The sequence below is a fragment of the Lactuca sativa genome, chromosome 9 (genome assembly GCF_002870075.4).
Source record: "Lactuca sativa cultivar Salinas chromosome 9, Lsat_Salinas_v11, whole genome shotgun sequence".
NCBI lineage: Eukaryota > Viridiplantae > Streptophyta > Magnoliopsida > Asterales > Asteraceae > Lactuca > Lactuca sativa.
Window position 1 is genome coordinate 168,069,385 of NC_056631.2, and position 14,873 is coordinate 168,084,257.

Sequence of the window (14,873 nt, forward strand, 5' to 3'; positions counted from 1 at the left end):
CTTCTTCAAAAAATAATTTAAATTGGGTGGTCATTGTTCTTGAGTAAGTCCTCTTGCATCTGATAGATATTTTCATAAGCACAAAAATTATGCCGATAGAAAATGCAAATACATAGTCCAAAATCCATCTTGCATTTATAAGGAGTGTGTAAAAATAAGTTTGAATTAACAGAACTGAAATATGAATAAAAAAACTAACCGGATCAAACAAAACGAATTAGAGCCAAGTATGTTATATTCACTTTATATTTATCAAGTTTTTGGGAAAACAATTTTTGTCAATGTTTCGTTCCGAAAGATTAAAAGTATCTAGAAACTCAAACCAAAATATCAATTTTCCTCTTTCATTCATGTGGATGACAAAAATTCTTATACCTAGGGAATATGATATTCAAATCCGTTTTAATAGAAATCTTCAAATTAATTGGATATGGATACGGAGAATCACCGGATTAAAAGATATGTATGAGGATGTGGATAAGATACTCTTGGTCCCCGACCCCAAACTTGATATATATAATATGTAAAAAATAATATAATTACACGACAATATTAAGGTTGCAGATAGTGATCTATATCTTATATAACTTTAACTAGCTTAAGAAGACTTTTGTTGATTTGTCGAAAACACTGTATTTCAAGGCCATATGACATGTGTAATTCTACGCTATTTGCGAAAAATAAAATGTGGTAAGGGGTCATTTTCTATCATGTCGTTCGGTTGGGAATGATTTTTCCATGGGTTGCGGTTACGTCTTATGTTTGCCCATTTATGGCAACGTTTGATCTTTCGATTGCCATTGTAGCCGGTCGTTTTTCGGTGTATAAATAAGATTTCTTGGATAATATGCTCAACAAAGTATTTGTTTATTCTCATTTATCTGTATAGTTGTTAAGTTGTGAGTTTTCTTATTGATTTGTTATTTTGTGTCAGAAATTGAACAACATTGCTAGTTGAGGTATCTATTCTTTGTTGCTTTACTTTACATTATTTTGACAAAAAAATGACTGAAATTAAATATTACATTTCTGGGTTTTGAAGAATGATGTGAAATGAAATGTGAGTATTTTTTAGGTTTTAAATTAATGGAGAAAATAAGATAATGGTAGGGTGACATAGAAAAAGTGATTTGTATGTAATTTGAGTTTGAACTGCACCAAAGAAATGTTAAAAAAAACCATCAAATGTCAGAAGTGGGATTTGAACCCACGCCCTCTCTCGAAGACCAGAACTTGAGTCTGGCGCCTTAGACCACTCGGCCATCCTAACTAGATATTCTTTATCTGTTGCAAGTTCAAATATATTCATTTTACTCGTTCATGAATCATGAATCATGAATCAAGAAAAACTCTCTTGATTTAGATCTTGTTCAAACTTCAAACACCTTACTCATACAAATTTACCGATTAAGCTCAATAATGGCCACCCAAAAAGCTCAGATGGAATCCCTCCCCCATATATAGGAATAGACAAAAATAAAATCCAATATCAGCCTCAGTTTTTCGCTCAAACTATTTCAATGAACACCCCTGAATTTCAGGCGGAATCAAATAAATTGTTATATTTACTTACAAAACACAACCCACAAGAATGCAGCATTGAAATCCGAATAGCAGTAGGATTTTTTTTTCTTTTTCTTTCCCTTTTCGAGTCAATAAACGAAGCCCAAATCATTCAAGGAACAAAGGGGTTCCTGATTGGGCAACAGAAAACCCCTAAATTCGATTCAATCTTGTAGATTATAGTTCCCAGATCCATCTTCCAACCATGGTTTCTGTAGCAAAGTTCAAATCTTTCGATTTTTTCAGGTACATTTCCTTTCATCCTCATAGGAATTTGATTATCATTTCACGGAAATCCTCTTCATGTTAATTATTCCCAGATGAAAGCACCTTGGGTCTTTCAAAAAGAATCTGTGCTTTTCCTAATTATTCCACCATTTTTTTCCAGAAAAACTCCAAGAGATTTGACAGAAGCATCATTATCAGGTGCTGGAATTTCTGTTGTAGCAGCTATCTCCATGATTTTTTTGTTTGGAATGGTAAAAAAGTCTCCCTCTTTATTTTCTGTTTGATCTTTAATTGAAATGCAAATTTACTTACTCATGGCTTCATTTTTAATTTTTTTTAATCGCAGGAGATACATAATTTTTTGACAATTAGTACCTCAACTGCTATTGTAGTTGACAAAAGTTCCATTGAGGAATCCTTACGCATTGACTTTAACATAAGGTATGCTTCATAAATCATAACAATTATGTCAATAATCACTACGTTTTTGTTCATTAATGACATTTTATGTGGTTTTGTGGCTAATTTGTTCAAAAAATTCGTGCAGTTTCCCAGTTTTATCATGTGAATTTGCATCCGTGGATGTGAGCGATGTTTTGGGAACAGTGAGTTCCAATCATCTTAACTTCATTTCTTGATCGATATTTTTTTAGGGCTAATTTCACAAAAAAAGATGTTTCACGAATAAAAGTTGAAAAAAGTGATCGATAATTCGATATTTGATATTTACCTTTTTGTGATTAGCCCTATGTTGTGTATGAGATTAATAAATAATGTGTTTTAAAGGTATATATTTATTTATTATGTTTTCCTAATATCTGCAGAACAGATTAAATATAACAAAAACAATTCGAAAATATTCAATCAATCAAAATTATCATCCTTCAGGCTTTGAGTATGATGCGGGGCCCATTTCTTATGCTCTTAAGCATGATGATAAGGTTGAAGAGGGATATGGCGATGGATCTATCCCATTAACTTCACGTAATTTTGATAAAGTCGCTCATGAGTAAGTAAAAAAGAATATTTATATATTTTTTTAAGTAATTTAGTGAATGATTATATTATATGGTGTTTAATTATTTATATTTTGGGCGATTTCAGTCATCCAATTGTGGTTGTGAATTTCTTCGCTCCTTGGTGCCATTGGAGTAACCTTTTGGTATTATATGATTATATTCATCTTATTCATTGAATACAAAATGTTTCCTTTTAATATTTTGATGAAATACCTTTTTTTTTTTTTTTTTTTTTAATTAATGTTGTAATTTGAAGGGCAAATCAAGATAAAAGTTATTATATTTTAGGCAATTTTGGGGTTTGACTAGTTGTACTTTATTTTTATTTTTGTAAGTCAAACTGTAAAAGTTTCCGTCTTTTTAGGCTGTGTTTGGCGTGCCACAGCTAGCTTATTTTTCGAGTTTTTTTTATGTTGTCGTGTTTGGTAAACTAAAAAATAGCTTATAAACTAGCTTTTTGAAAAGCTACTTAGACTAACTTTTTAAGAGATTTTTTAAAATTTTCCAAATACACCCCTTAATTAATTATAGAAACACATACTCTTACATGTCATTTTATGTAATTTTATATATTTCAGCTAGCTTTTCAGCTAGTTTTACCAAACGTTATTTTTTATCAGCTAGTTTTTCAGTTGACAACTAGCTTTTCAGCCAGTACGCCAAATATAACCTTAAATTAACCATTTTGATTTTATAAAGCAAGTCAAAAGGTGAAACGTGACATAACAAGTTAAAATAGTTAATTTGGAGAAATGTGAAACATTTATGGTTATTTTTCAATCAAACAATAAATTTCTAGACATTTTTCCAAATTAAAACCATTTTACATGTTATATAACATGTCAAAATGACTAAATTGGAAAAGTGTCCAAAACTTTTAAAGATTTAATTGGAAAAAATACTTAGGTTACATTCACCTTTTTTTTTTTTTTTTTGTATCTCAGAAACCCGCATGGGAGAAAACAGCAAAAGTTATGAGACAAAGGTTACATTCATCCCTACCTTTTTTTTTTTTTTTTTAAAACTCTATAAACTTTCTTTAAAAAAACAAAATTCAGTTTATAAATTTGACATGTACTTCTCTTTATTAGATCCTGACTCGCGATTACATTAACCAGATATCATCCAGAATTTGATGGGCGTATTATTATCGGAAGTGTTGATTGCACGGCAGAAGCTGATATGTGTAAAAAGTATGTTTTAAAAAAAGTAAAAAAAAAAAAAGTCATCTTATTTAATTTTAACATCCCCAAAAATGGGTTATTTTAAAAAAAATTACTCACTTTTCAGTGGTTTTTAGGCATCATATACAAGGGTATCCATCTATTCGTATATATCGTAAAGGCAGTGATATTAGGTTAGTTATTTTACTTTCTTGATGCTAATTTTTTTAATAAGATTCTTTGTTTTATGTTGGCTAATAATTTTTTTTTTAATTAGAGATGGATCTCATGGAGTACACATTCATGAAACATATTATGGAGATAGAGATACAGATACTTTAATTCTTGTAAGAAAAAAAATTAAATTTCTTTTGATTTGAGTTTTTGGAAGTTATTTGTTTGACCAGAATTTCCCCATTTTCTTCTTGTCAAAATTACTAAAATACCCTTTTGATAATTACAATTTACACAATTAAACTCCTCTCACCGTTTCCAATTCCATTTCCTCCCAATTCCAAAATACCCTTTGAAAATTACTAAAATACCCTTTGGATAATTTCATATGATTTAATTTTAATCCAATTTGATCGATTCTATTTTTATACAGAAATTCGATAACATGGCTTCAGCTATTAAATTAAATTCCGTAAAGCGTTCTTCAGCCGCAACTACAGAATATATAAAAGTTAGACCCGCGCCACCTCAAGAAGGTTGTAGGATTGAAGGTTTCGTACGTGTCAAAAAGGTAATTAAACAATTTAAAAAATAAAAATAAAAAATATTTTCTTTTGTTAAGTAAATTTTTTTTTTGTCACGTGCTACTACTTAGGTTCCGGGAAATCTTATAATCTCAGCAAGTTCAGCAGCCCATTCATTTGATGCGTCACTAATGAACATGTCACATATGATTTCAAATTTTTCTTTTGGTTCGACAATTACTCCTATAATGATGAGTGATGTGAAAAGATTAGCACCTTATCTTGATGAAGTCCACAATAGGTTGAATGGCCACGCGTACGTCACCAAGCTAGAAGATCGTGCAAATGTTACAGTAAGTTGGTGTCCCATATCAGCTAGACACAGTCACAATCAGTGTCACTGTGTGTCTGTATATATATATTGGAGTCTAATATCTTATTTATCGTTAATGACTTTTTTTGAAAAGAACCCGATACAACTGTCATGTGGTAGAAACTATCTCATCTGTCATTGTATATATATGTTGGAGTGGTCTCTCCTCTCTCCTTAAGACTAATCAACATAATTGAAACCAACCTAATATTTTATTAAAAATGTACTTTTTTTTTCGTTCCACACATGACCCAAATATTATAATTTTTGTCGGTTTATTAGTTATATAAGCCAATCCAACCTTTCATTAAAATGTTTATATTTATGATCAAGTTTTGTTATTTTTATTATTAAGAAAATATGGGAAAAAAAATTTCGTTACACAACAAAAAACTTTTATTATTTCTTATTTTTAAGATTATAAGAAAATATATGCAAATACATCATTTATTTGCAGAGAAATGTTTTTCACAAATTTTCACAAATTTTGACGTATTTTGTTTTTATTTTTTTTTTCAGTAAAAATAAAGTCAAATCATAAACAAGATAAATTTTTAAAGACTAAAAAGTGAATTGCAATTTTGGTCTATCATAACAGTTCTTTTTTTTTTTTTTTTTTTTTAATACAAGTTTTCATCTCAAAATTTGTTCTCATGCAATTTTGGTCTATTCCATGTAAATAACTATTTTTGGGATAAAAAAGTCAGCTATATTTGACGCTAAAAATAGTTAGTTTACTTGTAACATGAAACAAAAAAGTTACAAGAGCAATAAATAATGATCAATATTACAAAATATTTGGGACGAAAATTACGAAAATCAGCCAAATTCAAAGGCAAAAATATGATTTTATAAAAAAGAAATAGTGATCACATGTTGAAGAACGATGAAACAAACAAAACAGGTCGAGAATCTGTTTACATAACGTTGGATGCTTTTATTTATCTTTTTTCCTTTTCTTTTAATTAAAAGAAAATTCCTTTTGTGTTTGTAGATAGAGCATTATCTTCAAGTGGTGAAAACGGAGGTGATGGGATTATCACATCAATTAATTGAGAATTACGAGTACACTGCACATACAAGTTTGATACACGCTCCTTCAATCCCTGCAGCAAAGTTTCATCTCCAGTTTTCACCAATGCAGGTTTAAAATTCAAATCCCATGCATGCATGCATTTCACTTAATTTAATTCCATCAAAAAATATTCCTACTAATTTATTTATTTCTCTTTAATCTGTGTCACCAGGTTTTGATAACCGAAAACTCCAAGTCATTCTCTCATTTCATCACCAACTTGTGTGCCATTATCGGTGGTGTCTTCACGGTAAATGGGAACTGTAAAAAGTTTTATATATATATTTTTTATCTGGGAAGTTATTTATATCGATATTTTACCATTAACTTGTTTACTTTCTTTGTGTGATGCTTTTAGGTTGCTGGAATATTGGATTCGATTCTGTACAACACATGTAAATTGGCGAAAAAGGTCGAACTAGGGAAGAATTTTTAGCTCGAAGCTAGCCTGGAATATGCGAGTTGGTTGATAAAAAGAAATACGTTTTTTGAAGGCATTTTTAACATAGAATTCCATTTTTGGATATGGAGCTAATTTAGCTTGTATACAAGGTTTAAGGGCGTAAGACAATAGCCCCTAGATGGTTACACATACGGATAGAATGATAGTTTATATGTTTTTATAACTAGAGCCAATATTTCTGTTTTGTTTATATTGTATGAAAATTCATTATAAAGTTAAAAGAAATGTTAGTGTATAGCCCATCATGTATAGTCCATTGTTATTAGCCTTGTATAGCCCAATGTATTTGTGTATATATGTAGTGATGTAATGCTTTACGAAATCATTTGAGATCATTTGATAATATGGTATTGAGCCAAATTAGATACCTTCCATTATTGTCTCCTACTTTCCATGCTCTCTTTATGCCTTCTGTCAATGACCGTTCATCCTCTCAACCACAACAACTCTAATTTCGCCTCTCCTCTCACCATGACATGTGAGTCTTCCACCCCTAATCCTCACAAAGTCTTATGTGCTTCCAACATAAAATCTCACAGTCCTCTTGTTCTTGATCTTGAACGATCAAACTACGACACTTGGAGAATCCTGTTCATGAATCGCTATGAATCCTATGATGCTATTGAGCACATAGATGAAACATAAGAAGCTCGCAACAAACCCCCAACATAACCCATTTGGAAGAACACTGATGTTGTCGATTGTCGTAAAAGGATGGATACACTCTACTCTCTCTACAAACCTTCTCACCATGCTCAAGCATCAAATAAATGCACGGGTGTTATGGCTCACCCTTGAATGAATGTTCTGAGACAACAAAGAGTCTCGTGTGTTGGATTAAGTGTCTAAGTCCATAACTATAATTGATATATACTTGAATTGATAATAACACAGTCCTTTTGGGTTGCCCTCAAAACTAGCAACTAGACATGATGGTTTTTGGAGAGAGAGGTTGAATTTGTTATTTGTTTAATAAATTGAAATATATAATTTGTTAATATATTATGAGAATAATATATAAATTAGAAATAGCAATATTTAATTAATATTTGATCAGAAATTAATTGGAATTAATTTTGGGATTAAAAGAATTAATTAAAAGTACAAGGGCTAAAGTGCAATTGTTTAATAGTTGAGCAAGAGATTCCAGAACCTTCCTAGGGAATGAGGTGGACTGTTTTATGAGATAATTCTAGAGTTTCTAGAATATCTCATATGGATAATTAAGGAGGTGGATAATTACTGAATTTGAAATCATATTATTATATTCAAATTAAGGTTATCCAGAGTATCCTTGTTGCACTATATAAAGGGCTCCTCACCCTAGGAATTTCGGCCATCATATCTTAAGAAAAGAAAGCCGAAAATTTGCTCTTCCCTTCTCCTCTCTCCTCTCTCATACTCTTGGTAGTGTTGCTTGCCCCCTAAGCTTCAACAACACAAGGGTTTCTTGTTATTCATCAATAGCAATCAAAGATATATTTTCTAACCCTATATATTAATTTGATAATGATATAGGATTTCTAGGGTTTCCCATTTGATGTTCAAGTGTTGTATTTTTAATTTAGAGAAAACATAGATCCCCAATTAGGGTTGCATACACACATAGGTTTTTGTTTGTTATACTTAAAACCCATCAGTGATATCAAAACCTCGGCTTGTTTTCTATTAAATTGATTACAATTGTTGAATTTGATCAACTAGGGTTTATAGAAATTAAACCCTTTTGGACTTAGGGATTTTCGAAATTAGGGTTTCCTTAAGCCCTAAGTTTCGAAAATAAGGAAAGGGTTTTAACCCTTTCCCTTGCCCTATAATTTTTTGAAATTAGGGTTTCCTTAACCTTCAAGAATTTCGAAAATGGCAAGGATTGAAATCCTTGCCTTCCTCCTCAAGATAAGCATTTTTCGAAAACTAGGGTTTTGGTAGCATTATATTATTTTTGGTAATTATTTGTTTATTTGGTTAATTAGATAATTATAACTTTTGTTTTCTCTCTCGTGATTTTCGAAATTTAGGAGGAGAGGATTAGGATTAAATTATCTTGATTAATTTAATTGGATAATCCTTAATTGATTTAATGAATTAATTAAGTGTTTAATTAAAAGATAATTATTAAATCATTTGTTTTTAATTTTAAATTTAAACTAAAAAAAATTTTAATTTTGAAATTTAAGATTTAAAAACCCTACCATTTTGAAAAGTTTTTGATACATCCTTATGGATATTATTATTAATTTAATTAAGTGGTTAATTAAAAGATAATCAATAAATCCATAAAATAGTTTAAATTTAATTAAATTAAACGTTTAATTTATTAAAGGATTAAACCCATGGAATTTTAAAAATGTTTTAAAATACACCTTATACTATGTATATATAAGGTTTTGTGTGTGTGTGTATGCGTGTGTGTATATATATATATATATATATATATATATATATATATATATATATATATATATATATATATATTATATGTAGAAGAATAGTCAGTCGAACCGCTAGTACGCATTATTCACGAAACCATACTATAAATGGAGTTTAAGGAACCGACTTGTAAATGATCGCCATTGGGTATCCATTCTTACCCACCGCTCTCTTGTATGGTCGATGGTCGTTAGTCGAACGGGTTTGATATGACATAACCCCATTAAAAGTATAATGATAAAAAGTAACTAAATATTTTCTAAAATCCCACTCTTAGTTACTTTAGGAAAAATGTAAATTTCATGCTAATCCATAAAATTGCGCATTACACTTTATAAGTCGTTAGTGGAGCACATATGGCTAACCGACACATTAATGAGGGACTAATAAAGGGTGGTAATGAGTGTCTCAAAAGTTACCGTTGATTAATGGAGCACATGTGCTTAACCAACACATTAAAATGAGATGATAAATGACATCGAGAGTACCAAACTAGTTTGCATGGTTATTCACATCTCATTTGTGATCCTCATCATCCCAATCACAAAAGTGAAAGCATAATCGAGATTATACATGCCATTGATTAGATTCAATGAATCTTAAAAATATCTAAGAGTATCATAAGATTGAAATTGATAAAAGCCTTACCTACTTAAAATATATTCGAATTTGATTACGGCATCCCTCTTTAAAGTTCCAATAGAAAATATGGATCCTAGCCTTAATTGAAATTTTATGGGTTAATTAAAATCAACTAAATTGAATTCTCTTTTCTCCTATTATAGATGTCAAGTTCAGAAAACAATGATCTTCCTCATTCTTCTGAATATTTTTTTTCCTCTACTTTCTAAAGATGATCCTCCACATTCTGGTCAAGGTGAAAACGTGTTCCCTTCTTCAAACAATGGTGGAAATGGAAGTCATGCTTCTTGAACTCTTCCCCCTCCTCGTCCAATGACTCTCCCTAAGTCATGCTTTCTTCAAGTTGAAAAATACGAAATTACTCAAGCCTTGTTGGCATGTAAACATCAAGATGGAAAGTCTGTGTATACACATGTTCTGGAAATGAAATCGTACATTGATAGATTGGATATCTTGGGTGTCGTTTTCCCAAGGGAGCTAGCCATTGATTTGGTTCTACTTTCTCTTCCTAATTCATATAGCCAGTTCGTTGAGAACTTTTATATGAGCGACCACGACGTGAACCTAATCGATCTAACACATATGTTGATTGTTGCTGAAGCAAAAATGATTAAGAGCACAAGTGAAGCAAAAGTGTTTGAAGGATCTGAGTCAAAATTTCCATGGACATTGACAGTGGTGACAATGGTAGTCCAGAATAGATTTATCTTCCCAAAGGAAAGGGATCGCCCAAGGTCAAACCGTTTGACTATATGGTAAAGAGAAAGCATAGTTCTAAGATAGTCCCATGTGCTAATCCTAAAAGGTCCATATGTTTCTATTGCCAATTGGAGGGGCATTGGTTGTGAAGCTACCCAGACTACCAGAAAGATCTCAGAGATGGTAAAGTCAGATCGTATGACTCCACTTCAGGTACATCCATTATCTAACTCCATTATTTTAATAAGTTCATATTCATATATTCTTAATACATGATGTGATGATCATATTTTGATGTTTTGCAGGATCTAAGAGAAAGAAGGAAGCTTAAGAAGAGTGAGCTGAATCTGATAGTGAGAAATGGACTTTGGTCGCATGGTTCGATGATCAGATTTTGGAAGCTACTGCTTAGGAGTTATGATAACTTAATAGATTGCTTAGGAGATTTTTAAAAACATAATTTTCATTTTTTCATTGTAAGGACAAGTTCCAAAATTTTCCATTTATTATTGATAAAAGTGAAATTTTGATTTATCTAGTTTACTTTATATTTCCTTGCAATGACATTTATGAAAATTGGTGGTTACATTTCTATTATTAGCAATGTTAATTGGGATTTGATTCTTATTATATCACTTGTGGTATTTTTATAATCGACCAAGTGAAAAGGAATTCTCATCACCCAAGTTTCAATTGGATAGAAACTTGGAGTCATGTAATTTGAATTGTGTGATGTATGAGAGTCTTGATCATTGGAAAAATATGACTAATTCATTGATCACATGTTTATGTGAGTCAAAGTGAAGGACCATTAGGTCTTGTACATATTAATATGGACTATTCAGATCCACCACAAAGGACGATAAGTCTATTCATCATAATTTATTGATATTTTAGTAAATATGGTTGTGTTTATAAGATTGAGCATTATTCTAACATTTTGAAAAGATTCAAAGAGTAGCAGAACGAACTGAAGAATCTAGTAGGTAGATAGATAAAGGTTTCTCCAATCTGAAAGGAAATGAGAGTACTTTAGTATCGTGCTTTGTGATCATCTTAATGATTGTTGAACTATGTCTCAATTGATCCTCGAAGAACATCTTAGTGAAATTATTTGACTAAGAAGAGGATTCAGATACTGTTAAAATGGTTCAATCAAGAGATATGTCATACTTCGTTTCTAATCAAGTTTTAGAGCCATGATCTAGTTACTTTGAATCGTATCTTGAAACTTATTTCATACTGTAGCACATTTGAAATTGTTAGTTGTGATGTTTTTGGTTAAAACAAAGGGTAAAAAAAGACTAATTTATGAAGTATTTCTTGCCGGGAATCCACTCTAAATTTTGAATATTTTTTTTAACTCGTCAAGGAATGTTCCTTGAGAATGAAAAAACTTATATGTCAAGAAGTCAGTAGGAGTCTTATTGATCTTGAAGAGTTTCAGGAGTCAATCAAGAATAAACCTTTTAGTTATCACTTGCATACGACCTAAGGTTGAAAAACTATCGTGTTAAGATGACACATTCTTGTTTCTGTGCACCTTCTAGTTGGGTTGACAATGTTTATGAGTTCTATGGTTCTCATTTGACTGCAAAAGGAAGAGCACGTTGGTCAGTGAGAGTACATTGATCAATATGGGTTAAGTTCTTAACAACATGGAAGCACTGGTAGGCCATTGTGATACCAGATGGAAAGAAATTACGAATAAGCAAAGTTCAGTCCATGAGAGCTAAATTAGAATTTGGTTTTGTCCTAAACCTTATCTTATGATTGAAGGTTGGAAAATGATAGATTCAAATGGATGGGAACGTATACTGTCACTCACCCGGACCAGACGGCGGAAACGTTCGGAGGTGGGTGACTTCATTGTGCAGTATCATAACAATTGAATATAAATGAAACAGAGCAATCCAAATATCATACATTAAGATAACAAACCTTCATTGTTTACATATTGTATTTGAGTAGAAAACTTCAAACTACAACTAAATAGTCTTGCATCAGCGTCCCTTGTTACCTGCTTACTAGATCCTTGAGAATACAAGTCGTTTTGAAAAGCGTCAACTAAAAATTTTGTGAGTTCATAAGCATTTTCGTATAAAATCGTTTACACTTGTTTAGAGTCGTTCTCATTGTACTTTCAGAAAATCCAAGATTTTCTATGAAATCGTTTGAAGTCTTGCCTTGAAAATCATGGTTATATGTGTGCATGTCATTACTTTTTGTTCATCCTTATAAGGAGTGATTTTGAAAAGTATTCTAATTTGTGAAAGCGAGTTGTGTCCGAGAATATTTCTTTTGAATAGTAATAGTCAACCGTTTCAAGAAAAACCCCTTATTTTCAAAAAGGAAATATGGTTGAAAATCTTGTTCCTCTTATTGAGTAAAATTGCGTGTGCGTTCTAGTTTATCGTTATCGAAATCGTAGAAAAATCGTTTTCTCCAGAAAATCCTATATTTTCTGCTATACAATATTCGTAAGTTCTAGGTTATCGTTATCGAAATCGTAGAAAATCGTTTTCTCCAAAAAATCCTATATTTTCTTCTATAAAATATTTGTAAGCTCTAGTTCCAACCATGTATATGTGTGGGTTAGTTTATCATTATCAAAACCGTTTACAAACGTTTTCCATAGAGTCTTATGCTTTTTAATTTGTAAAAATAGCAGTAGTACGACTCTATACTTGTTAGGAGAAAGAATCAACATGGCTATTGTGGACATTCTAGGCGATGAAGATGGACAGTCAACACAACAAATGGGGAACATCACCTATCACGTGTAGCAAAGTCAAGACAACGTGCCAAAATTTATTTATGAGGTTTTCCTTACATAAATTTCTAGTTAATAGAGCATATTCTAGTGAGTCGTTATAACCATACTAAACTGATGGAGTGTCTGTTTTGGCGTTTCTCGGGCGTCCTCGGTTTGGAAAAGACATTTGTCACCGTAGACTGAACTGTCTAGCTGTAGCGAACAACGAAGGTGCGGGGTGTCAACCCCGTATAGATCTATACACAAATTCTCGCTCTCCCTCCAGGAAACTCTGGCTATAACTCCTTACATGACTTAGACGTACAATAATATTTTTATATTTAGGTACTTTTGAGATTTGTCTGACTAGAATATTAACAACCTTTTAAGCAATCGTTAGAGATCCATTATTTGTTAGATAAATAATGAAATTCGTACTCATTGAATAGAGATATCGTTCTTGTTCCATATCGTTGATTATGCTCGTTAATTGGGTGCTCGTGTTTGTTCCTTTTCGTTTATTGAAAAATGAGTCATTTTATTCAAGAGAAAAAGTGTCAAGTTATAATTTGTATAAATTTATAACTGCCGGTTATGTCACACATTTTCTGTTTTACGACATATAGAACATTACTTATGTTCTTGGAGGTTTTACGACATCAGTTTATGACATGCAAATTTTTCTGTCATAAAGGCTCTATTTGTATATTTTCTTGACGCAAACTTTTATATTGAATATTTATAAAATATCCCCTGATAGTTTTCAAATAGTCACAAAGTTTCCATTTTCGAAAATTACTAGAAATGGTGTCCACTTATCAAGATCCATTTCTATAACTTTTATCTCTAGACATGAAAGCATAGATAAAGGGGTTAAGTTGGACACACCCAATAGTTGGGAGGCTCTTTTGTACACAAAGTATCCTCTGTTCTTTATGAAGTTGTGAAATCTTATGTTCATGAGGATATTACTAAAATAATAATTTAATAATATTTCACACACACATGCAAACATACTTATACATGCAATTATTCAAGCATTTAGGCAAGATTTGACTTGTACTCTCCCCTAAAAACATTAAAACATTGAAAAAGGCGGGGTATGAAACTCACCTTGACTTAGTTGAGGAGTTGTCTAGAGTTATGGAGTGAAGATCTCAAGCTTAAACTCTTGGCTGAGTTGAGGAGCTTCCCTAAGGATGATCATCACATATTATTATGAATAAAATAATATGGATTCATCTTGAAATAAAATAGAATATTAGGTGAGTGGAGGAATTAACTTACAACTCCAGGGAGAAATTGAGAATATTTTCCTTTCCAGCAAGATCATTGTTCTTGCCTTGAAGATGAGTTTTGAGGGAAAATGGGAAAAGTGAGAGAGAAGGTGGTGTCTAAACTCCTTTACTGTCGTTGCTTTGGAGTATAAGAAAAGGGAGGAATCTTTGGTGCATCGGGATCTGGTGGTCCATGCATGGATATTTGGTGGGTAAAGCATGGGATACTGTGATTTGCATGGGAAATGAGGATTTCATCAAATCACAAGGTCAACCTTCTTGTCCTTATCTTGGTTTAGGATAAGATCTTCCTAAATCCAAAACATTTATTTTTATGTAATTATGCTTAAAATAATTAATTTTAGCATAAAATAGGGGTTTAAGGGGTTTAGGATAGGAAAAATACGAGTTTGGTGTGATTTCCGGTGTCAAATTGCCTTAAAATGGTGAAAACGTTCGAAAATAACCAAAATCCAGAGTGGGGGTTG

At 31.6% G+C, this 14,873-nt stretch overlaps 1 protein-coding gene and 1 non-coding gene across 3 annotated transcripts; one reads left to right on the forward strand and one right to left on the reverse strand.

The window, feature by feature from the left end:
• The first annotated feature begins 554 nt into the window (after positions 1 to 554).
• Positions 555 to 6,827, forward strand: LOC111912743 (protein disulfide isomerase-like 5-4). Of its 2 annotated transcripts, XM_023908481.3 has the most exons (15): positions 555 to 1,809; positions 1,952 to 2,042; positions 2,138 to 2,232; positions 2,339 to 2,396; positions 2,616 to 2,800; positions 2,896 to 2,953; positions 3,755 to 3,795; positions 3,929 to 4,003; positions 4,111 to 4,167; positions 4,251 to 4,320; positions 4,581 to 4,718; positions 4,803 to 5,024; positions 6,039 to 6,188; positions 6,292 to 6,369; positions 6,478 to 6,827. In XM_023908481.3, the coding sequence occupies exons 1-15, from the start codon at positions 1,769 to 1,771 to the stop codon at positions 6,553 to 6,555; spliced, it is 1,437 nt and encodes a 478-aa protein (XP_023764249.1). In that variant the 5' UTR covers positions 555 to 1,768; the 3' UTR covers positions 6,556 to 6,827. The 2 variants fall into 2 exon arrangements, with proteins under 2 accessions (XP_023764249.1, XP_023764250.1); XM_023908482.3 differs by lacking the exons at positions 555 to 1,809; positions 1,952 to 2,042 and having other exon boundaries at positions 2,621 to 2,800.
• Positions 1,187 to 1,270, reverse strand: TRNAL-CAA (transfer RNA leucine (anticodon CAA)). Its single transcript has one exon. It is a non-coding gene; the product is annotated as a tRNA-Leu (tRNA).
• Positions 6,828 to 14,873: the final 8,046 nt, after the last annotated feature.

Bases quoted from the DNA above. Each gene is read 5' to 3' on its own strand.
- LOC111912743 (XM_023908481.3), top strand. From the start codon at position 1,769: ATGGTTTCTGTAGCAAAGTTCAAATCTTTCGATTTTTTCAG. The intron at 2,397-2,615 runs GTGAGTTCCAAT...TAATATCTGCAG, and splicing joins TGAGCGATGTTTTGGGAACA to AACAGATTAAATATAACAAA. The intron at 4,321-4,580 runs GTAAGAAAAAAA...ATTTTTATACAG, and splicing joins ATACAGATACTTTAATTCTT to AAATTCGATAACATGGCTTC.